At 29.6% G+C, this 26,726-nt stretch overlaps 2 protein-coding genes, 1 long non-coding RNA gene and 1 other non-coding gene across 4 annotated transcripts; 1 reads left to right on the top strand and 3 right to left on the bottom strand.

The window, feature by feature from the left end:
* Window positions 1-365: 365 nt before the first annotated feature.
* Window positions 366-2,627, bottom strand: LOC123891050. The gene is made up of 3 exons (XR_006802993.1): window positions 2,528-2,627; window positions 1,783-1,830; window positions 366-695 (listed from the first exon to the last, which is right to left on the bottom strand). It is a non-coding gene; the product is annotated as an uncharacterized LOC123891050 (long non-coding RNA).
* Window positions 2,628-13,760: 11,133 nt separating this feature from the next.
* On the top strand, window positions 13,761-15,594 carry LOC123891048 (acyl transferase 4). Its single transcript, XM_045940834.1, has 2 exons — window positions 13,761-14,315; window positions 14,541-15,594. Exons 1-2 carry the CDS (start codon window positions 13,908-13,910, stop codon window positions 15,426-15,428), a joined length of 1,296 nt encoding a protein of 431 aa, XP_045796790.1. The 5' UTR covers window positions 13,761-13,907; the 3' UTR covers window positions 15,429-15,594.
* Window positions 15,595-16,716: 1,122 nt separating this feature from the next.
* Window positions 16,717-19,113, bottom strand: LOC123891049 (PSME3-interacting protein). Its single transcript, XM_045940835.1, has 7 exons — window positions 18,957-19,113; window positions 18,744-18,818; window positions 18,607-18,664; window positions 18,048-18,103; window positions 17,699-17,761; window positions 17,426-17,494; window positions 16,717-17,024 (listed from the first exon to the last, which is right to left on the bottom strand). Exons 1-7 carry the CDS (start codon window positions 19,011-19,013, stop codon window positions 16,764-16,766), a joined length of 639 nt encoding a protein of 212 aa, XP_045796791.1. The 5' UTR covers window positions 19,014-19,113; the 3' UTR covers window positions 16,717-16,763.
* A 2,213-nt stretch (window positions 19,114-21,326) lies between these two features.
* TRNAG-CCC lies at window positions 21,327-21,397 on the bottom strand. The gene has a single exon. It is a non-coding gene; the product is annotated as a tRNA-Gly (tRNA).
* Between the last annotated feature and the right edge of the window lie 5,329 nt (window positions 21,398-26,726).

Here is a 26,726-nt window from a genome sequence, read left to right as displayed (position 1 = left end):
CCAATCACCAAATCAAAAGACATAATTAATCAAGGTTAACAACAAGAAAATAAACTCGCACACCATAAAGATCACATATAAACATATGTTATAAATAAAGTAATCAAACGACGGAGGATGTAACACCCCCTTTTCAGAGACTGAAAAGAAGAGCGTCACAGTTCTCTACCCAAATTTAAATGCTTAAATACAAGCAAATAAAATTATGCTGGTTTATTTTTGGTAAAGGAAAAGTAATAAGTGAGAAATGTTCTCGAATATAAGTACTATTATTTTTATTTAAGAAAGTTTTCAAAATTCTCTTTATATAAATTTAAAGTAAGCCCATAAATAATATGCATCACTTATATCAAACAATCATCTAGTAATTTTGCTCAAAGGATTTTCAAATATAAAACATTTCCAGTTCACATAAGTATCGTACAATTTTTCAATATGAAATAATAAAAAGATAAATTCCTACAAAAGACTCTAACCCACAAATAATCACGAGCTGGTCAAACACCACAGATGCCTGTCATCCAGTCCAATGACATCATCAATACATATTAGAGAGATTTTTCTCTTCGGACTCCAAAGATAAACTAGATCACTAATCAACACTAGCGGTCCTTGTAATATAATTAATGTCTCTCACAATCACGTTTTCCTTTTCTCCATGAACTTCAACTTGAGGCCTTAGAATCTTGCACTAACTGTTGTAAGGGGTGAATCACTCGTACACAAGTTACCATCGTGATGATGTCACAAGGCTACAAATAATATTATACAAGTATATACATTTATTTAACTATTATATATACATACCTGAGTATCTAATCATGTATTTACATCAAATAGAATCAAGTAGTCAAATAGTCACGTATAGTCAAATAGTCACAAAAATATGAATTGCACAAAACATTATATCAATAACACAATTCAACAATTAGTTAAAAACAAAGATAATCAAATATATCCAATATATCAATCATCAAAATTTAATCATTTAAAATGTATATAAAATCCAATCATAATTCTTCACTCAAAGTTAGTCTTCTAACTTGGTTAGTATTATTTTTATTCAACCTACTCCATGGAGACCTCCATTATGAGCGTAAGGCCGTTTCAACTGCCATAACATGGTCGTTTGCAAATCAACATATATCAAATATGTCTCAACCATTCTGGCCCGAGCACTACACCTTATTATAGATAGTCCTGCACAGTCAGGTTTCACCACGTCGGGTTGTATGATTTCCTCCAGTCAGAGTGGCTATCTCTGACTATTGGTAGGAGTTCAAAACGCCGGTGATCCCCAGTAGGTCTTGAGGCGACCCATCCGAACCTATCATCAGTCTTACATACATTATCGTACTGTAAGAAACACCCTGTTTTGCTCTTCACCTATCAAAGGTGATTAATTATTTAACTCTTCAACTTAATTTGTCTTTGTCAATATCTAACTTGACATATTAATCCTCACTCATAATAAAACTTATGAGATCACCTCAAACTTTCACCATAAATACTCAACCACATAGATATTATTATAAATAAACAAACCAAAGACATAGATAATTTATTTACTCTTTTTCACAAAACATTTTCAAATCATATCAATGCAGAAGATTTATTCACATAAACTCAAACCAAATCAAATCACTCATCATTTTGCATATACTTTAATGAATATAAATTACTATATAAAGTACACAACACCCCTAATTATAACTAATAATATATATACAAGTAACACATTTCTTGTGCTCACCGAAACTTATTATTAGCGATTCCCCTTACCTTGAAGCTTTCCAAAATAACTCGAGCAATCACCTTCATCTAGGACACCTATTAACTCATCAAAACAACTATTTCTTAACTAACTAGAATTATAATTAAATTCTAACAATACTAATGTATTAAAAGAAATTATGCAAGAACAGGAACCTAACATAATTAAGAAATTGCATGACATCTACTTCTTATTCTCGTACGTGTATATGGCTTCAGATCATTAAACAAAACACTTTCCACATATCATAATAATAATCTAAATGTTTAGAAGGATATGGTTCTGTTACCATATTTTCGGTTCTTTCTTTCATTTTATTTCATTTCGTTTTCTTTTCTAAACAATTAGATAAAATAAATGAATGTTTTCTTAATTAAAATTTAGAGAAATAATACATGGCAGTGAACATGAATCAAAAGTGTAATATAAAATCAAAGTGAAATTAGACAACAAGTTAACTAAAACATTTGAGTAAATGCTCTGTTTTTAGAAATATTGGAAAAAGACTCTTAGTTTTCATAGAGTTGGCTTAAGCTAAAAACTAGAAGAATTGCATAAGTGCTCTGTTTCCTTCATAAGTAATAATAAGACTATAGCTAGTAACTACTTAAAAGTCTTGGAAGCAATTGAAAATACTAACTGTCTAAAGAATTTTAGAATGAATGAAAGAGATGAGTTACTTAAAAGAATAAAACAAACAGAATATAGAATGTTATAGTAATAGTAGAATGGAAGAAAAGTTAAGAGCTTGACCTTCAGTAAGCAGGTTGCCGAAAGTGATGGTTGTGTGCAAAATAGGAAGGGTTAGTGTCCTATTTATAGTGGTTCCACTCTACCTCTATATGGTGAATTGAAAGGCCACATTTTTACTTTCACTAAAGCCCACGTTTTCACTTATAATTGTGGAGGAAAATTAAGCCACCATGATGCATGAGGTGTAATTCTTATCTAAACATTCATTTTTATCTCTTAATTTTCATTTTATTTTTCATTTTATTTTAATAACATGAATGATAAAATTAATAACACTATCTTAACCTACATATTTTTGTGATCTCAAAATATTTTTCTTTTCTTTTTCTGGGATAAAAATTATACTGTTGAGTAAACCACTGTCAGAAATCCGGTTGAATTTTAAGTCCAAACTTTTATCATAGCCTATTAAAATATTTCATAATTGATATCTAAAATTACTTTTCTTAATTTCACAATCTAGAGAATATATTAATTATCAGTCTGCACAAGGTAAAAATACTATCAAATCACACCTAAAATAATTCGGAAATATTAGGTATCACAATGACATATTTTTATAAACTATTTATTTTTAACGGTGTATACTTTTACACTCTCAGTTCTAAAATTTCAACATAGTTTACATTAAATTAATAGATTATACCTATAGGTTTTCTTTATCTAAAGTTCGTTTCGAAGAAAATAATTATTTAAACATTCTCACACTTTAGACACGTAACTAGGACTAACATGATATTGAATACTCATTGAATGTATTATTTTCACAAACTATTATAAAAATATAACTAAATCATCAAATTAATTTTATAAAAATACTAAAATTAACAATATAAGAAAAATACTAGTTTATAAAATTTGGGGTGTTACAGAGGACCTCTTACCTTAATGGTAGCAACTCCTAATCAACACACAAACAAAAGTCGTTGCTCCCATATAAGCTGGCGGAATCTATTTGCTAATTATTAAGGTCGATCTTTCGTATTCTTCTTTTTCTCCTCAAAGCTTTCTAGTTTTCTCGCTATTATTTTCTAACCGTAAAAATCAGTATGAGGAATTAAAGTGAGAAGGCTTAGTACTAATACTCTTTTTATATTCTAGTATGATTTAATTGGTGAATATGAGATGAAAAAAACAAGCTTCTCACAAAGAGAAGTAATACCAAACCCTAGCAGAGCACTAGGCAAATACAATAGTGTTTTAATTATTAATAAATTTGTTAAAAAAATCATAGACATTTGTTACACCGTGTCTTTCCTTGCCATTGGTTGTATATCATCTCACAATGTCATTTTTTGAATTTGAAAATTCCATGTCTTCCTAGACATTTGATATTTTAGGTTTAATCCTTGAGACCAATGTTTAAAAAACTGGACCGGAGATTTGAGTAAAAAAAAGCACATGAATGAACAAGACTTTCGAGAATATGTTCATTCATATTGGTTGTATATCATCTCGAGTCAAAGTTCAACAACCGGTTGAATCATAGTTGAATCGAATGATAAATAAATATAATTGTTTACTTATATAAAAACAATAAATAGGTAAACTAGTGCTAAAACAATAGGCCAAAATCCAAAGAAATTTTTTTATTCAAATTAAAAGTGAAAATTTGTATATTTAAAGCGACAAAAATTATGTATCCAAGACTAAACTAACGTGTCCATAGAGAGTCAAAGATGCTACATGAAATAAATAAGTGATTTAAGACATTCGCGACCGGACACACAATAGTGATCAATTTGAAGGATAATCTCTCGAAAGAGTCTAAAGAATAAAATTGATTGTTCTCATTACAATAACAAAACGTTCCCACTAGAGTCATGTCATCCCATATATATAGACACACACACTAATATACACATATACAATATTATAATATTATTTAAATCCTTAATTTTTTTTTTAAAAAATAACATTGCAATAGGAATCTATAATCGATATCAATTTTAATTTTTTTTTTGGTTTACAATGAGCTGGGGATCGAACCCAGAACATATAATATACTACCCAAATCTCTCACCACTAAACCAAACCCAGTAATTTTTAATTTTAAATGTTATTTTGATCCCTTATTTTTATCATTTTCACAATTGGATCCTCTATTTTATAATTTGACAATATTGATCCCCCGTTATATTTTTGAACTAAAAAACTTAAGATTATAATTTGACATTCGTTGAGAAAAAATCAACATCGATAAAATTAAAAAAAATCTTAAGATTTTTATTTAAAACATATCATCTTACTATTTTTGAGATAAAATATTTGATGGAAGGATAAAAATTGGAGAACAAATTTTGCAAAATAATAAAAATTGAAGACTAAAAGTTTGACCATAAATATAGGAGACAATGATTTCCATAACCTTCTCCTCCAGAAATTGGGGAGAATCTATTATACTATTGTTATTATATTATTATTATATAATTATAATTAGCTTGAAGTAAATTGACCCTTAATTCTAATTAACAATCTTCATTAAACTTCACAACCACCCTTAATTACCTCCTCTGTTTTCTTGTTACTATTAATGTTTTCTTTTTCCTCTGTTTTTTCCTCAGTTACTTGTTTCTTCTCCTTATCATCACGTTCTTCTTCTTTTTTCTCCACAATTTCTATGACTACTTTCACTTCGATTTTCTTCTCATCATTGCTTGTTTCTAATTCATCGTTTATAATTAGCTTGAACATATAATATAATTTTAATTTCATAAATCATATATTAAAATGTACAATTAATTAGTGAAATGAAAGAATATAATTTTATACTTACAGTGGTGCCAAAAAGCAAAAGAAGGATGAAATGTTGCCTGCAAATTTATTCACAAGTAAATAAGGAAGAAAATCACATCAGTTTGTATGTAATTAATAATGTTAATTTTTTTAGGTGAACATTAATAATGTTAATTAATAGAAGAATGTGTAGAGTAAATATGGCAAAAAAAAATTATGGAACATTTTTTAGGTGAACATTTTTTTTTTGTTAATTAATAGAAGAATATGTAGATATAGTAATTAATTATGGAAGAAAAAAAAATTAACTAATGCAAATGATCATAATATTTTGTTAAGTACCTAGAACTCCAAAGGCAAAAGATAGATGACTATGGTGGGACGACATAGTTAATTATGTTATTATGAAAACTCTTTCTCTCTGAATTGTCCCTTGTGAGAAGGGATAGAAGGAAGGTTTAAGAGGGAAGGTTTAGCTCTATAACTTAATTTTATGTGTCACACACACTGATATGTGAATATGAGATTGGTAAATCAATTATATATAGGGTGGATGGTTCATGCATGGGGGGTGTAGGGGTATGTCAAGCTGTGCTATTTTGCATGGACATTATGGAACTAAGAATTAATCATTGATTTTCAACACATTATTGCTTTGAAAGCCACAAAAAAACAAAAATAAAAAAGCCTAATCATATAATTTTTTTTTGCTTTTTTAGGGATATAAAATCATATTATTATTCAATTTAATGTATTTTGCTTCAAGTATAACATTAAAAACGTTGTTAAAATAAGAAATAATATAGATTATTGTTATTACATAAAGTAAAGTAGTAGCCAATTAAGTTAAGTAAACAAAAAACTCTTTCTAATTAAACCCACCATGATTGCCAGCTCAATACTCCCTCTCAATTTAAATACAAACTACAAAATCATTTCATGCTAACTAAAAAAGGTAAATTTTTATTTTCTAGTGATTAAATATAATTTATATCATAAAAGACTACATTGACATTTAATATGTTAGAGTGAAAGTTTAAACCTACAATTTCTTAGTTATCATCCACTTAATTAGTTTGTGTGAATTACGCTAATATAATAGTCCAGGAATTTTGGGATTGATGAAGAATATACTCGTGTTTCTCTAATTCAAAATTTTTTGTTAGCTTAATTGTTTTTTTTCTATAAAGTTTAATTGATTGAATTTTTAGAAAAGAAAGAAATTCAAGATAAACGTGAAAGGTGACTTGAATAAACAGATCAACGTTACGTTATATGTTAAGATGAATAATTTGATGAATTTATAATTTATTATAAATTCCTTAAAAATATTATTAATTAAAATATATTATGATTTTCTTACTATAAAATTAATACTTTTTTTTAAATATATGAAATAATTAGATTAACAAAAATTAATAATAATGTTTGTAAATAATGCTTGGCTGGCCCCCAACACAAGTTACTTAACCACGCGTTGCGTACCAAAAAATGCCTTCTTTCCCGTACGTACGCACCCAAACCAACCCCTCCTCACTCACGTGACACTTCTCCATTATTTGCGTTCAGTCTCCATTTACACCTTTCTATCCCGACGTCATGCTGACGTCATACTGAAAACTCTAGTATATTTATATAAGATCACTCTTTTAACATTTTGTGTATAATGATAAATACTAATAGAAGTGGTTCAAGATTTAACATTGAACAAATATCTAAATGAATCTATTAAAGTCAAAGGATGAGAGATGAACAACATTATTGAGATGAACTACGATTTCTAGAGTCACGAAACTCACACACTTTGATTACACACAAGACAAAAACTGAAGTTAAAAATAGAGCAAAAAAAAAAGAAAAAGGAATATCTCCTACATAAGAAAAGAAGATACTAATGAAATTCCCAATTTGGGAATTTACCACTAAGCCATATGAATTAATTTGTTATATTTTTGGAACCAACATATAATCAATATGAGTTAAATGACCAATTGTAACCACAAAACTCGACTTTATTTGTTACTTCTTCCACGATTTTTTTCTTTATCTATATATCTGTGTGTGTGTGTGCGTGTGTGTGCATGCATGCGTGCGTGCATACTGAGAAATATCACTAATTTCAATTTTAATAAAATTCACATTGTCAATTCGAATTTCGTCGAGCAAGTGGAAGAGAAGAGTAAAGCGATGGAGATCCACGCATCTTCTTCCTTTTATATTTGCTTCGTTGTCCAAATTATCAAAAATTATGTTTTCTTAAGAATCATTTGCTTTTGCTTTCTTAAGAATCACAAAGTAGTCAATTTAATTTGTTCATAAAGGGTATGCAAACAAACACATCTAAAAAATTTATTTAAATGAAGAAATTTTTTTACCTTAAAAGATTTTTTCTTATAATTATAACGGAAGAGTATATATATCTTTTCCTTCAATTGTAATTAAAAATTTTAATTTAAAGATAGGATCTATTATATATATTATGACATCTAAAATTATGAAAATTAATTTTACGCCTCTAAAATTAATTTAACTCATCTATTAGTAAAAATAAACCTACGAGATATCTGATAAAAGCAATTAAAACTTCGGTTAAACCCGTGTTATAGCACGAGTTTTTACTAGTTCTTGTAAAATCAAGGACTTCAATGCGAATATGAACACTCAAATCATTAGTGATAAAAAAAAAAGCATAAAAGACAATTGTAATATGGAGTAGTATGGAAAGCTAGTGTCTAGTGCATTAAAAAAGCATAGCATGAGTCTCATATTATAATTTTAGAAAAAAGAAAAAACAAACTAGTATGAAAAAGGGTAAAAGGTAGTAGTAGTAGTAGTAACGTACAAAAGCTAAATTGAGGGGGTGTAGATAGAAAGATGATGAATCACTTAGTGATAGCGTAGATAGCATAGATAATTCCAGGAAGATAGCCCAAAATAGTGAGAACCAACATATAATCAATATGAGTTAAATGACCAATTGTAATCACAAAACTCGACTTTATTTGTTACTTCTTCCACGATTTTTTTTCTTTATCTATATATCTGTGTGTGTGTGTGCGTGCGTGCGTACTGAGAAACATCACTAATTTCAATTTTAATAAAATTCACATTGTCAATTCGAATTTCGTCGAGCAAGTGGAAGAGAAGAGTAAAGCGATGGAGATCACCAGTACTCTTTTCTTCAATTCATCCGTTTATTTTTCACACACACACACGCACGCACACACACACACACACACACAGAGATATATAGATAAAGAAAAAAATCGTGGAAGAAGTAACAAATAAAGTCGAGTTTCTCATGCTTTTCGTGGAAGAAGTAAATTTCTCATGCTTTTGGACAATTAATTGCAACAAAGGAATAATTAAAAGTTAGAAAATTTATTAGTTTACCATGGAAATTTTTTTGAGATTTATAGACCATAAATTTCAGCTCAACTAGCCAAAATTGCTATATTAAATATTATGATCGGAGTTCGAATTTCGATCTCTTCACTTTATGCATAAATTTCTAATATTTAGTCATTTCGTCTAACAAAAATTATAAGACTAATATTTTTCACCAAAATAAAAACAAAACTATGAGACTATTATAGGTGTTATGAAGAGAAGGTAGAAGCTATATAAAGCATGTCCATGTGATTCTGAAAACTCAAACTCAGAAAAAACCAAAACCATTGATTATGTGTCAAAAAATGAAAAAGGGGTAAATTGGGAATTTCATTAGTATTTTCTTTTCTTATATAGTATATATATATATATATATATATATATATATATATATATATATATATATATATATATATTCATCAATGGGAGGACTCAAACAATTTCAGTTTGTTGGCCTTTCATCAAAGCCTCTCCATGATTGGAGGTTATTGCCATGTTTATACTGTTGTTGTTGATTTCACTTTCAATGATACAATCAATGTTGATAACAACTGTGGAAATAAAAAACCAAGTTTCACTTTTAGATTTTTAGATAATGGTGAACTGATGAAGTTTAATAAATTATTAATGACGAATAAATTAATTCAGGTGTAGCATTTTAATTGGTGGACAGTGTCAACAGTACATATGGAACTATTTCTAAGTTTTGTCCTATATTTAATATGAGAATATGGTGGGAGAAAAATGAAACTATTTCTAAGTTTTGTCCTACATTTAATTAATTTAATATCAGAATATGGTGGGAGAAAAATTGAAAAACTCCCGAAAAAATGTTGAGACTAAAACAATAAGAATTCTCAGTTATCTCGAGGGGATTGGTCTCTGCAGGGTTGTGCGGATGATACTTTTAGTTTAAAAAAAAAAGAATTAAATACAAAGTTAAAAAATAAATGACATTTATTTAGAAGTTTTTTTTTTGGAAGATATTTTGTTGTTGATATAAGGACTAATTAATTTTTTGAGAAATAAATTACCTTTTATTTTACCGGAACAAAAAATCCACTTGTCATCAATACATTGGTCATTCTTTTGAAATAGATTGACCAATACATTATTCATAATTTATATTCAGTCTCACGGAACTTGTGTTTTACTAATATATCATGTTGTCTATTTTTTTAAAATAATTTATAGGTTATATTAATATTAATACGAGAACATAATTTTTTTGGTTATATCTACGGGCCTTATATTTTTACTCATATATTAATAAAGTTGTATATATTTTTATTAATTTTACGAGTTATACTCATATATTAATATGGGGACATCATCTTTTGTGTGAATTCTGAGGGATCTATGTTTTTCTTCATATTAATAAGGTTTCCTATTCTTTAATAATTTATGGAGCACATATATTTATACTCATATATTAATACCAGAACCTTTTTTGTTTTTAATTTCTACAAGATTTATATTTTTAATCATATTTTAATAAAATTGTTTAATTTTTTTTTTAAATTTTACGGGTTATAGTAGATCATATATTAATACAGGAACCTTATTATTTTGTTAATTTTTACGAGACCTATGTTTTTTATTAATATATTAATAAGGTTGTCAATTCTTTCATAATTTCTACATGACATATATTTATACTCATATATTAACACAAGAATCTAATCTTTTGTGTGATTTCTGCAAGGCTATATGTTTTTACTCTTATTAATAAAGTTTCCAGTTTTTTACTATTTTTTGTGAGATCTATATTTATACTCATATGTTAATACAATGACCTAATGTTTTGTGTAATTTTTGTGGGAACTATGTTTTTTACTCATATTAATAAGCTTGCACGTTCTTTTACAATATATGCGGAACCTATATTTATACTCATATATTAACATGAAAACTTATTTTTTATGTTGTCTATTTTTTTTTTTACAATTTTACGGGTTATACTCATATTTAATACGGTGACCTAATTATTTTGATGATTTTTGTGAAACCTATATTTTCACTAACATATTAATAAGGCTGCCTATTTTCTAATAATTTTTACGGGACTATATTTATACTCATATATTGAATACACAGACATAAGTTTTTGGTTATTTTTACAAGACAATGTTTTTACTAATATATTAATAAGGTAGCCTATTTTTTTCACGATTTCTCCATTATCTATATTTATATTTTTTTTTTGAACAAAATTTATATTATACTAATACGGATATCTGAGGTTTTTTTGTGATGGTTTTACTATTGTTCTTTTTCTATTTTTTTTACTAAATATTATATCTTTCTGATTTTTTATTTATTTTTTATCTTTTGAATTACTTTCCAATAAATTATTATTTCAAGTTACCAAGTGAGGAGCGGTAACGCCGCGACTCCCGTGCGGACGCACGGGCTAGTTTTGTCAACAAAAAAATTATGTCACCATAAATTTAATTAGTTTTGTTAGAATTGTTGTTTTTAACCACCGGTCAATAATGTCAAGTTTTATTGATATTAATGTCAATGTTAATAGGTTGAACGTAAGATTCAAACTCGATCAGAGTCTTGTGGGTGTAGTGTTATCATTATCTGCATCACACCATAAAGTAGGGGGAAAAAAAAACTAAATATGTTAATGTTTAAATTTCGTCGAGAAATTTTGTCAAAAAAATTTAGTTGAGAAATATGCTAAAATATATGATGTCACAATGTAATTCTCTAGCCTTCCGTGCTCGTACTAAGATGGTGAGTTGGCAAAATGATGATGAGGACACAATAATTCTCAATGTTGATGAAAGTACCTTGACAAATTTAGGTAAGGCGGCTTATGGTGGAGACTAATTCGAAAGCATGATGACAACTTTGAATATGTAGGGATATCAAATATCCTACATGCAAAGATTCAAGCACTCTTGATCGGGGTAAAATTGTGTTGGGAAGCTGGGTACATATGTTACTCCGACTCTCTTCATGTTGTGCAGTTAGTGATGACAGTTACTCCAAAATTTCATCACTATGCAAAAATCTCTTATATCACATCTAAAACTATCTCGTTAAGGATTGGTCTATTTCTATTCATCATATTCATCGAGAGAAAAACTCTTGTACAAACATTCTTGCTAAGATGGAAGCTAATAATTCAGTTCAGTTGGTTACATTCAATGAACCTCCACCATATTTATCATCTACTTTATTAGGTAATTCTCTATGTGTATGAAGAGCTGGGTACACGGATCAAGGTCCTCGGGCCGACCCGTTTAACCCGCATGGACTTAAGACCAATTTTTTTTGGCCCGTGTGGGTTGGACAGTTAAAATCGCGGGTTATGCGGGTTAAATCCGCGGGTTCGCGGGTTAGCCCGTGGTCCGCCTGCTTTTTTTATATAATTAATTACAAAATTTATCAGATATAAATAACTTGGTCCATGTCCAAATTCAACTTTTTTAACGGCAAAAAAAAAAAAGGACTTAGTCTAAACCCTAATTATAAAAAGCAACAACACACTCCAATTTTAATCAAGTAGACAACATCACAAAACATCAGGTTTCACTACCTTTTACTTTGTCTTAGCTGTATATACATTTGCTAGTATTTAAAAGATACATGTCTAAATGGATAGTTATTTTTCTTGGGGATATTTTCCGATATTATATTTTGAATAATTTGGTTACCTTGATGTGATTTAGTTAAGTTTAATCTGTTAATCTTTTTATGCTTTTTTGGGTACATGTAGAAAGTTTTTCTCACTAAAATGGACGGTAAAAAAATGACGATAAGAATCAGTTGAATTTGAGTTTAGTTGCAGTATTTACAAAGAGAAGATAGATAAACTCAATGATATCACAAACTTTATTTATTTTTATTTGTTAGTTACAATTTATATGTTATAACATAAAATTATTAATAATATATTTTTTTAAGCTTTCATTATATCGATATTTTACTAATTTAGTTTATTTTTTGAAAAAAATTATTTTTTATTTTTTTTGGTAATAGTCCGCGGGTTAACCGTTTAACCCGCGGGCTTATGCGGACCGAACTCTGGCTTAATATTATAACTCGTTTATATTTGCCGACGGGCTTGTTCGCCCCGTTTAATATGCGGGTTTATGCGGGGCGGGTTAAACGGGGCGGGCTAGCCCGCATACCCAGCTCTAACTACAATTAGGGACATGCTTATGTTATTTATTATATTAACAATAATAGATTAATATTAATAGTTAATATAATAATTAAAAATAGTGATGATGAATATTTGCTAATGAATATTTGCTAATCACGTTGCAGTAAAAATAATAACTTCCTTACTCTCCATAACTTCTTGTTAGCTAATGTATATCTATTAATCTACTTGGTCAAATTAGATTAGATACTACTTACTCAATCCCTTACTCTCATTAGTATATAATGATAATGATAAAATAAAATACTCCTATATATAACTTGCTAAAAAAAATAAAACAGAAATTACTTGAGTAATTAAATATGAGATTTCAACTATGAAATCAGAAAATTCTATAATAATAATAATATTGTCACTCATGTAAATTATAAGAATAAAAATATTTAATGTATATATATTCAAAATAATTGCACATTAGTGAAAAGAAAATGTGTGACAAGCTGCGCCGCTAATCCTTTTTGAATGGTATACTCAATTCTTTTGAAAACTACTTATATATACAATAAGAGAAAATTATGGGATCTTACATTCTACTCTCTTAAAATAGTTTCGTCCTTGAAACTGCGGGATCTTACAAGACTCATGATTGTATATGTTAAAAAATAACATAGTCAAGTAACGTATGAATGTGCTTAAAGTTAAAAAAGAAGACCCCTTGCTAATGCTGCTTGAGTTGCTTCAAAGATCCAAATAGAAATATGTGATACAAACACGAGCATAAAATCATAGCAATAGTAATTAATTTAATCACATAAAATAATGCTTCATCTTTAACTATTCAAACTTCTAATGCAATTAAACAAATTTTTGCTCAAAACTCTTTTCCATTGACGTTAAAGCAAAATATATGTTGATAAGGGAAGCCAAGTATGACTCTAAATGTGCAACAAATTAAAATAATGCTCTTGGGGGTATAGTTTAGGACCTACTTTATGCACCAACCATAATTAGACTTGAAGGCTAAAAAGCTCAAATAATAAAATATGCAATTTAATCATCTATAAACAATGTCTATCCACAATGGATCATGCAAATAACACATTCTTTTGATTCTATTCTATATACATTATCATGACATTGTCTGTGATTAGAACAAAACGAGACTTGGTTAAACCTGCCAAGGAGACTCTATTTACCATGCTAGATTTATCGGTAATCGATCAATTACCTGTTCTAAGATGCAATGTTAGAACTTTGCATGTGTTTAGACATGGCCCTGAAGCACCAAGGGTCATAAGAGAGGCATTGTCGCTAGCGCTCGTTCCCTACTACCCTCTTGCAGGACGAGTCAAAGAGTCTGAACCTCGGTGCCTACAAATCGAATGCTCAGGTGACGGTGTGTGGTATGTTGAGGCATCAACTGATTGCAAACTTGACTCTGTCAATTTCTTTGATGACATGGAGTCAATTCCATATGGTAATCTTCTTCCCGACGATGTTCACGAGATCAAACACATTGATCCCCTTGTTCAAATGCAGGTATGATCTTATAAACTTCATACTTAATTAATGTTAGCGCAACAGTTCTAATGTGAGTGTATATTTGGTGAGACAACCAATTAAAAGTTTCAAATAATATTAAAGCAACACTTGCAAATTTTTAATTTTTGCTATCATTTTAATATGTACAGCTTGTTCCTTAAAAAAGATGCACCTTGATGATTGTTTTACTCATATTTGGTCGTGAGAAAATTCTTGTTTCAGGTGACACAATTTGGTTGTGGGGGTTTTGTGATAGGTTTAGTGTTCAGCCATAGCATATGCGATGGCCTTGGTGCTGCACAATTTCTAAATGCAGTTGGGGAGCTAGCTAGAGGACTTGACAAACCTACCATCAAACCAGTGTGGAATAGGAACTTTGTTCCCTCTCCTCGAGCACCATCACTGCCAAAAATATCTCTTGCTTGTCCACCTCAAATGTCACACTACAATCTAGAGCATTCTAACATAGACATACCTATGGATCAAATCAACCGGCTGAAGAGACAGTTCCAGCAAGTAACTGGACAAAGTTGTTCTACCTTCGAAATTGTTGCTGCATTGTTTTGGAGCAGCAGAACAAGAGCCATAAATTGTGATCCCAATACCAAAGTGAAGCTTGTGTTCTTTGCAAATTGTCGACAACTCATAAACCCTCCTCTACCCAAGGGTTTCTACGGAAACTGTTTCTTCCCAGTGACAACTACAGCTTCATGCAAGTCACTTAGAAAAGCACCAAATATCTTTGAAGTGGTGAAGCTGATCCAAGAAGCAAAGGCCAGGTTACCTTTGGAGTTTGTCAAGTACTTGAATGGTGAACATATAAAAGGTGGTGATGAAATTGAGGAGGATCCGTTTGCACCTACACCAAATTACGCCACACTCTTTATGTCTGAGTGGGGGAGGTTGGGATTCGACAATGTAGACTATCAGTGGGGTCCACCTGTCCAGGTGGTCCCCATTCAAGGGTCTAGCATTGTACCAGCTGGCATTATGCGCTCGCTGCCTCTCCCGAACAGAGGGACTCGTTTGGTTACATGGTGCGTGGAGGAGGCGCATCGCCTTCCCTTCATTGATGAAATACATGGTCTTATAAAGCAGCAACTGTTATAAGCTTAACCTTGCCATATTCTAAATGTATTTGCCTTTTTTATGCATAATAACACAATGTTACTATGATTCAAAGATACAAAGTTGTGTCGGTCAGGATACTAAAATGCGGTTTCTATTGTCTGTATTTTGTAACATCCTCTTTTCAAATAAAGTGTATATTCTATATGCAGCCATTCTTGATCTCGTCGGAAGTCACATTTATGCACGGATCAGTAACATTCATGATAAATCTAGTAATCTTTACTAAGGAGGGTGTATTGGATTGAGATTTCATGGGATTTTAAAAGACTTTTTTATGACAAAAAAATCTTGAGGTATTCAATCAAGACTTTTACAAAAGTTAAATAAATCTTGTGGTATTCAATTAAGACAAACATGATTTTTTTTTCAGGGCAATAAAATCCGTTGGTATTCAATTGAGATTTGGTACTACTTTTAAAATGTCTACTGGTATTCAAAAGTCTACCGATTTTGATGGATTCTTCTATGGAATGGATTTTGAGAGACTTTTTAGTTGAAAATACACTTGATAGACTTTTTCAACAATCTCACCAAAAGCCTTGAGACTTTTTTGAAATCTTCAAGACTTTTTATTTTCATCATCACTGTATCAAATTTTTTTTTCTTTATTTTTTCATAGTTCATCATCACTGCACTCCTTCTTATTTTCTTTGTTCACTTGTTCAAGAATCTCACCAAAAGACTTGAGACTTTTTCAAACTCTCCAAGATTTTTTACTTTCATCATCATTATATCAGTTCTTCTTCTTCTTCTTCTATCAAATATGTTTTTTTGCAAAAAAATATTTTAACAAATTCTACATCTTTTTTACAAACTTTTGATTCAATACAACTTTTTACGCCAATTTTTTTTTCGTTACCTTCATCTGCTTCTTTTCCCATCAATGGTGATAATGGTTTTTATTTGTGATTAGAAACATATACGTGAAAAAAATGTAAGGCTTTTTTTTTGTTTAAAAATTTGGATTCCCAAAAAAATATAATTTCTTTTATTAAAATTTATTGATTCTTTTAAAATTTGCCTAATATACAAAAGTTTCTTAATATATAAAGTATTATGAAATCTTGATTGTAAAAAGTTTTTTGAAAAAAATCTCTCAAAATCCATTCAAATCATGTTTTAAAAATCTTGATTGTAAAAAAGTCTCTGTAAAAAAGTCTTTAAAATCTCACAAAATCAATATAGTCCAACAAAATCTCATAAAATCATCAAGACTTTTTTTGCCAAAATTGTCTCATGAAATCCCAATCCAATACACCCCCCTAAATAAGGAGTAATAAAAATCATATAACTTCTCATAATACAGATATCAAACTACAAGTCATCATCACTTTCGTCACTATATGAAACAAGGCCAGTTAAGGCAACTTCATTTGACTTATTAGCTATGTTATTCGATGGTTGAACGGGTTCTAAAGGTTTACTCGTATCATTCACAGAAGTAATTCCTGCTTTTGAAACTTCTTCAGCATTTCCTTCATCCAACTTGGCTTTTTTAGCTTGAGGCTTGACTTTTATAATCATGCTTAATGGGCGAGAGGCTGGATTCTTCTTTCCAGCAGCAGGCTTTTCTTCCTGCCAGAGAAATCATATTAAATAACAGACAGAAAATAGCAACAGCTACGACACGTTCAATATTTCTGATTTAAAATTGAATGCATTGCTGCAACGACTTAGAAATACCTTCAGACATCATCCCTATTTATTAGAGAAACAGTAGTGTCAAATGTAATTAGATTTATCTTAGATTTAGATAGGTTAAGTCAGCACTTAGTGTAACTAACTGAGTCAGCTCACTATTCAACCAGTTTTTAAAGATCTTATTCTGAACATGATAAACTTCAATATTGGCTGATTTTATGTAATGAAAGGAATCAGGAAAGCAACACCATTGTATGGAATTATAATCATTAATACACTACACCCAAAACCATCATAAAAATTGTTAGCAAAAGAAAGAAAATCCACTGACCAACCTGGATTGGAAGTACAGGGGATTTTTCCTTAACTTCGTGCACAGTGTTGGACTGCACTGCTATTGCCGCCTGAGACCAACATACAAAAGCAATATAGAATAAAAAATCAATGACTAAATAAGGGACACATCTATAATTTCTGATAAGCTCGTCTCAGAAATAGCAAATCCATGATTATTCGGGGGGAAAAATAACAAAACAAAAAAAGAAAAATGAAGGAATTTATATATAAAATAGAGAGTGGTTATCATACAGTAATTGTTATGACTTAACTTGAAAGCTGCGTAGTTGTTGGGCTTCCTCGTCTGCCAATTTTCGTTCATATTCCCTTTTTGACTGAAAGGTGGATAAAACACACAACTTTTATGTTAGAAAGAAGAACCAGCACTTTCATAAACTTTGCATCAACAATTTCTTCAAGCATTTGTTTTTTCTCATAAATGTTAAAGATTATCAAATTGTTTCCAAAAATTATACAATATCTGTCTGTACAACCCTATCAGGTTCCATAATCAGATAAAGGATGTATCTAATCAGATAAATTTCCATAATTCATACTATCAGGTTCCAGCCATGATAATTTTGTTAAACAAATGCTGTAAAAATAAAACCAAAAACTTACTGCTTCATAACTATCAAGAAACTCGGTCTCATCTTCATCTAAAGCCTTGGGAGGTCCTGTGATATTTATTGTATCAAAAAGTCAAAATTCATCCAAGATTACAACAAAAAGAAACCACATAGATTAAAAGAGAAAAAGTAAGGGGGTAAAATCTGAACATGAGTAAAACAATTAGCTTAAACTATGCCCATCTCAAAAATGTACAACACTAAGTAAACATGAGAGGATTAACAGGTGAGAGTTCGCATCAATATTGTCAATGGCCGACTGCAGAAATTATAAAATAGCGGCTTGTTCAAATTTTGCTAAGCAACAACATCATTATAGCCGCTATTTGACAACACTTTAAATTTCAGGTATTACTGAACAATAGAGGTTTGTCCAAACTTCACTATGCTATAGTGCTATAGTCGCTATAATGACAACACGGTTAACTAATCATTGTCGCACACACTATCACATTCCGATATTGTAAAATGAAAGAAGCCTCGTATTCTAATCCAAAACCAATTTTGAGAAACAAGTTACCCTAAATCATAAATGGTGGTTGAATACTCACTATGTTTGAACCTTTCGTTAAATTCAGCATCCTTCTTGTCCTTATTCTCCTTTAGAATCTGCAAATGCAAACTTGATCAGTAAGTATATTTTTCTCATAATCAAAGACATTCAGTAAGCTATAAATGAGAAACGAACCTCAAAGAGAGGTCTGTCCCTGTGGGCAGTGCCATCTTCAACTCGTTCTCCCCTTGTTCTTTTAGATTCTACCAACTGTTCCAAACCAATGAATTCAGAAATATAAAATTCAACAAACCAATGAATTTGGGAGGAAACCCTAATTTATGTGTAATTGGCGGGTTTGGGGAAAATGAAGCACGAGATTGAGATTGAAGAGAGTTTGGTGCTTACTTGTTCTTCAGAAACAAAGTTCATCATTCTGATGGGACGAGCGGATTCTTCATCCATGGCTTCAGACTTGTGAGCTTCAACTGCGAACAAAAATTCAATTTTCTGAAACTGAAAGAAGGAGAAGAAATAGATACAGTGGTACTTTTTGGGCCGTTATGTTAATATGAGATTGGGTCCCCATTTAATAAGGGTACTTTTGCAACAATTTTATTTGGTAATTATTCTGTTCTGGAGGGATGAAATTAAATGAGTAAAATGTCAAACATTGATGAAATTTCAAAATTCGTCAAATACTCCATGAAATTTTTAAACGTGAATCAAATTGTCCCTGCTCCGTTTATTTTGATGATGTGGTTGTTAACTGCATACGTGACACCTATCAATGTGACATCACGTCATATGAGATGGGTAATTGATCAGGATACACGTCACAAAAGGGATAATTTACTAAAATTTGCAAGATTAGGGGGCTAATTTCAAATATAAAGTTAGCGAGAGGGGAGAAAAGTTAGTCAATTATCCCCTTGTGACGTATATCCTGATCGATTATCCCCTTCATGAGACATGGCGCCATGTTGGCAGGTGTCACGTATGCATTTAATAGTCACATCATCAAAATAGGCGGAGTAAACAAATCAGGGGGCAATTTGATTTACGTTTTACAATTTTAGGATATTTGCCTATTTCCAAATTGCATGGGGGTATTTGACGAATTTTGAAATTTTATGGGAGTATTTGATAATTCACTTGAAATTAAATTCTTTCGAACAATTTGTTCTCAGAAAAAATTCATTAATCACTTTTGAGCTGAAATTTTTCGTTGTTCAAAAAAAAAAACATAGATAAATTTTAACTCTATTACTTGCACATTAATATTCACATTTCAATCTCGGTTTATATATTTATATAACATATAACACTTCGTCAATCGTTAGTTGGTTCAATGGTGGTTGCCGCTGAACTTGGTAGAGAGAACCACGATTCAATTTCCTGCAACTGCGATCGGGAGAGGCTGAAACCACTTGATGTCATAATTGTCACCCGAACAAGATTAAACTGGCAGTGAAAAAATATAACACTTCGAAAAAATTATAGTTGCTATGCAACATATTAGAAAAATTAGCGAATAACAATGAATTGATTCAAATGATAAAAGTCTTGAGTTTTTTAAGTAAGTGGTAAGGAATTCAATTTCTAATTCTTGTGTATGGAAAAAAAAATTGGTTGGGATGAGATAATTCACCCTATGCGCCCCATAAATTCTCAGACGAAGATTAATTATCGCTAGTCATAGTGAAAATTTTGTATTAACATGCATATTATTTGTATAATTGTGTGGGTATATTATACTGGTACTACTAATAAAGGGAAATATTAAGGGTCCGTTTGGTGCGCAGGATAGGATAGTGACAGGATAGGATATACAACATGATAGTGATAGGATAGGATATCAGCAGGATAACAGTTATCCTCAGTTATCCTATCCTGTGTTTGGTGCACACAGGATAACAAACATGATAACTATTATATCATATTTTTAATACATATTTGTTCATACCAATATGATAAGATACATAACATATTTAAATAACAAAATTACCCTCGTAAAACAATTGTTATTTGTTAAAAATTATATTGTAATACTTTGAATTTTATAAATAAAAATATAAATAAGTAATTGTACAAAAAGAAAAATTAATCAAATAACTTTAAATTTTAAATACAAATCATGAGAAAATAAACAAATTAAGTTTTTTATATGAATCATGATCAAATAAATAACTCAATTATACATGTTAGATAAGCTAAATAAATATATGATATATGTAAATAATAAAACTACCATTGCAAAAGAATTATATTTAAGTTGTTATTAAATTTAAATTAATATTCTTATTTTGCAATTTTTTAATAATTATTTTAATTTAAAATATTGTAATTTTAGGAGAATTTTGATTTTTTAGATTATATAAATTACAAAATTACCCTTGTGAGAAAATCACATATATATTTAAAAATTAATTATTTTATTATTAATTTACTATCAAATTATTTTATTAATTTTCAATTTTTTATTTTAAAATATATTTTATAGAATAAATCAACGATTTTTTTTTTCTTATCCTATCCTGCTGGTAACCCAGCTCAAATTCAGGATAAGGATTTTAACTAGAGAAACAGGATAGGATAAGCTTCAGGATTAACTTATCATATCCTGTTGTGTCACCAAACACTGGATTGAGACAGGATATGATATAGTTATCCTATCCTGTCTCTTATCCTGTGCACCAAACAGGCCCTAAAGGTGAAAAAGAGAATTGTACCCAAAAAAAACAGGTGAAAAAGAGAAGAAAAAAAAAGAATGAAAAATGCGCATCCAGGGAATCGAACCCTGGTCAGTACCGTGGGAGGGTACTATGATACCACTACACCAGATGCGCTTGCTGTTGTTAAATTTAGACGATCAACATCTTATAATACTATACTAATATTTTTTCAATCTTTTACTAGTAAAAGGAAGGTTGAATTGTTCATAGGCCTTCATTGTGATGATGTGGCACTCTAAGAAAATGTTTTCAATCTTTGTTAAAATCTTAATATTATCTCTTTTAATTTATTAAATTAAATCTAAAAAAAATTAAATTAGCATCATCATAATTGTATGAGTAACCAAAAAGATCATCATAATTGTATGCATCCTTTTACATTCCTCCAAATATAACTTATAAAATGAGAAAGTTTAGTGACTAATAGGTTCACTCTCACTTTTTATAACCACCACCCCACATTCTTTTTCTACTCATTTCTAAATCTTAATATTTGACATTTTCACTCAATATTCATTTGTACTAATGTTTAGTTTTTGTTCTTCATTTGTAGGTTGAAAGAAATAATTTTTCACTTCAAATAGAATGTTAATGGATGAAAAGGCCGATATTCTCAATTACTCTTATCAAATTATATTGTTCATTTAAAAGTTATCTTTAAAATATTATTTATCATAACAATGATTGTAGGTATACAATCTTATTTTTCTCATTTATTTATTGATATTGGTTGTTCATTTGTTATCGAGAACATAGAAACGTTATATTATTTTAGTCTACTTACTCCAGATCCATGTGATAGAACCAGAGGAAGAAAAAGGTATTTACTAATTTATAGATTTTTTGTTTGAGTCATCATTTCCTTTCTCAAATATAACTCTTGGGTACGTATTCTTCAACTTTTAATAATGTCTTATGTTCTTTTCTTACTTTTCATGTATGCCTTCACTAATTTATTGATTTCTATGACAGAATATTGACTAAAGTATCTATTGATTTTCATGCATCCTTACGAGAAATTTGTAAAACAAATGGTCACTCATATAAGAATATCTTATCATCTATTGTATATTCAGTTTCACCATTTTATTATTTATCCATTTTGTATTTCATATTCTTCATATATGTTAGTCCATAATTTTTATGGTGGATATCTATTATATTGATCGGCCAAATTATATCTTGAAAATTGATATAACATATTTTACTATTAAAAGGAAGCTTGAATTGCTCTTAGGCCTTCTTTGTGATGATATGACACCTCTAAGAGAATTTCTTACAAAAGAATATATCAATAATGAAAAATGAAAAATTTAATTAAAAGTGACCAACTAATATTGTAAGACCTACAAACTTATATCTCGGTTATGGTTTAGAGAGAGACATAACTGATACTATGACTATTAAATTCTCATGATTGTTGAAATTCTAAAATGAAATTCTCACAAGAAGATATATCAACAAACAATTATGTATTCTAATATTATTTGTCTCAGCTTTCTACTAAATTTGGACTTATAATGATAAATGATAGTATATAATGTAATTGAGAAAAAATTGAATTGTGCCATATTGACATTTTTGCGTCAAACTTTACTAAAAAATTCTCTGATAAACAAAAAAAAAAAATCTTCCTTAGAAAAAAAATAATAATATGTAATTTTACTAAAGTTATTGTATAACTATGAATATAATTTTATATTTGATATCGGACTTTTTAGAAAAGAGAATTGATAAATACGAGAACAATAACATGTCTATTATTAGTCCATAGAAGAAAAAATAATTGAAATCGGTTATGAGATTTATTTTATGCTTAATTGCAAATAATTGGAAACACCAATTAATAGTGTGACTTTTGATTATATGCAAAAGAAACGACACACTAAAATGAAAAGAATAAATGTGGTTTTTGCATAAAGAGTTCTAATTTCTTATGCTATAAATTAACCTTTGCATAGTTAATTTGTAAAAATATAATGCAATGATAACTAAACAATCATTAGAATTAAATCTTATGACTGTTGGAATGCTTCTCAATGTAACCATGATCCTTATATAACTAATATCAGTTCACCTGTATCACGTACTTTTTGTTTAGTCATGCTCTCTCATTTTTTGTATATTTTCTATGTATAGATATTTTAGCAAATTATGTTTATATATATTCTCAACAAGTAAGTCAGCCACTATATATCTTTATCTTTATATATATATATAGGGGAGGGATCAAATTACACCGGTGTAACATTTGAGTAATGTTACACCGCTCAATAACGCTTTAACGAATACAAATTTTACAAAATCGACCGTCGAATTGAAAGCTTATATCGTATAGATCATCCATGTTAAATTTTACAAAATTCTAAAATCGTTTGATATGTTTTTTAGATAGATCAAGATTAACGGTATTCAATAAAAACGCATAAACCATTAATTTTGATCTATCTAAAAAACATATCAAACGATTTTAGAATTTTATAAAATTTAACATAGATGATCTAGACGATATAAGCTTTCAATCCAACGGTGGATTTTGTAAAATTTGTATTCGTTGAAGCGTTATTGAGCGGTGTAACATTACTCAAATGTTACACCGGTGTAATTTGATCCCTCCCCATATATATATGAATGTTATTCTATTTTCAATATCCATTTTTCACATTTTTAAGGACTGAAGTTTAAAGATTGCTTTATGGAATAAATGTGGTCATTGCATGTGATGATTGTGGAGCACGTCAATTTGATCGGAAGTTTTCCTTCTATTTAAACTATGGATTTGGTATGTTTTGTAAAAAAAATAAAAATGTATGTCTCAACTACATTAGAAATAATTTGAATATATATGACCTATAGGAAAAAGTTTAGAAGTTAAAGGTTATAATTTATTTTACGACATCTCTATAAGTGAACTTTAAATTGCTCTTATGTCTCATATTTTCTTATTCTTTTTTGACCAATAATACATTGAAGATGAGTTAAATAAGCTATTTTAATATCTATCATTTAACTATATGATATTATTATATTTATAACAATTATTATTTTTCATTTATAAAAATATTTTAATTATATATTTAATCGAACCCGTGCAACGCACGGGTTTACCCCTAGGGATAATCTTTTGTCTAGAGGAATTGTTTAATGATTTTATAGTGTGGAAAAAATTCCATGCTTTTTTTTATTAAAAAAATCATTATTATTATTGAATGTTTCTAAGATGAATATATAAAATATGTTTGTCTCTTTAGCTCATTTATTAATCAATTGATCTTTTGTTATTATTATTTTTTAGCCCTTCATAATAGAGAAGGGAAAATCTAAAAATAAAATTAACAAGGTTGAATGATGACAAAAATGTGACTTTTTTGAGTATCGACCCTATGTCTTGATGTGCAAGCTAGGTCTTCAGACAAACACAGCTGTACGAATTGCGGCCAACCCTAAATTAATTTCAAAAATATAACCAATTTTTTGTTTCACGCAAAAATATAACATGTTATATTTTTGTTTTAAATAATACATAAACAGCCTTCCAGAAACTTGGAGAGCAAGGCTTCAAATAAACAGCTGGAATCTTCATTGGCCAGATCACAAGATTTACTTCAAAATAATTCTTCAATAAAGATTTACTCCAAAACAATATTTGATTAAATTCAAAAATATATCACGGTATATTTTTGTATAAAATAATAACACATAAACCGCCTTCAGATACTTGTGGGACAAGACACGTCTTGGTTTGTTAGATAAGCACGAAAATTATATCTAAAACAAATCTTCCAAAGATATGATATAAAAATTCTGCGCAAAAACAGAGCAGACAATGCTGTACGATAATGCTACAGCATCTTGTCCAGCATCTGACCAAAGTTGGCTTTTGCAAAACTCAACAATATACAACAACACAATTAGCACTTGATAGCAAACAAATAACAATATAAATATAATGATAAATTGAAACACGGTTAGCAATAGGTTGTGCATATATATAAATAGTGAACCAAAACAGCATTAATATTAATACATTACTCCCACTCTTTTTGTTTCTTTTTTATTTATTTATAAGTTGATTATTTCGATTTATTTTAAGTGATAAAGGTTCTACTATCATCTCACAACATAGTCCTATGTACGTAGCATGAGTGTATGGGGAAAAAGCCCTTACCTCCTGTGCTTTCTTCCAATCACTATACTAGCTTAAATTCGCAGCTACAGTGCACATACGATATCTCACGCTCCAAAGTTCGATTTGACGATCCGACAATCCAAGGGAAAATGAAAATGACATATAATTAGGATTCACAAGGTGAAACAAGGAATAAAATAGAAAAGGATGTAGAGAAAGGTTTACATGAAATATAGAAGAAAATATATGGTATTGTCACTTGAGAGACTTAAAATATTCTGAATGAATTATAGATGATGATGATGATGGTGTATGGTTAGAAACTTGGCAAATCAAGAGGATGGTGTGAGAGTCTCAAAATTTGCGTTTAGGCTTGCATGAAGGAGGGACATTCAATTATTTGTTTTATGAGAAATGTTTGGAAGTTGTAGATAAGGAATATATAGCAAGACTTAGAGGTTTAACGATTACAGATCACTGACATACGCTTTGGTCAAAGTGGGGATCAAAGTGGTTAAATTCCTTTCGTGAGTAATTATTGGGTGGAAGAGGACAATTTAAGTGGATGAATAAATCTACATAAATGCCTAATCAATCAATTGAAATAATAGTAATTGAATGACATATCTTCACCTGCTAATATTATGGAATAAAAGTTGGGTGAGATATGTAACCAAAAAAAAAAAAAAGTTGGGTGAGATCATACATGTAAACTCTAGGAATGGTTCATCGGGAACGTGTGAAAGAAAATCAATTGTCAATAATCTTGACTTAGTTAAAATTAAGCATAATACGGATTTAATTTCAAAACTCGCAAATTAGTTAAATAACAATAACAATTAGAGTAACTATTATCCCATCAAATAATAAAATAAATAAAACATAGAATAATCAATATTACGATAGAATTTAGTTATCAAATAATAAATCAATAAGATAAAATATTGGGTCGTTACACCTGACAGTCAGGACGTAGAAAAGGACCCGTGTTGTTACACACATACTTTTAGGTTTTATTCGACTTTTCTCTCCTGTGATTTTTTTATCTGGTGTTGTTTTAATCCTGTCTTAGTGCGGAGTATTTGTTTTGATTTCCCTTCTTAGTACGGTGTTTGTCTCGTCTTTGTATGGTGTTTGTTCTTTTGTTTAGATTTGCAGGTTTGTTTCAATCCAAATTCAATGCAGATTCAATGACTTTAACATCATCAATGTTGTGGATCTGGATACACGATTATTTCGGACATTTGAAGTTTGTCATATCAATTGTAGGCTTTGTCATATGCATTAGGCCGTTTTATGCAATTAACTCGGATG

This window comes from Trifolium pratense, linkage group LG6, assembly GCF_020283565.1.
Source record: "Trifolium pratense cultivar HEN17-A07 linkage group LG6, ARS_RC_1.1, whole genome shotgun sequence".
Taxonomy (NCBI): Eukaryota; Viridiplantae; Streptophyta; class Magnoliopsida; order Fabales; family Fabaceae; genus Trifolium; species Trifolium pratense.
This window is presented reverse-complemented; position numbering and strand designations above follow the sequence as displayed.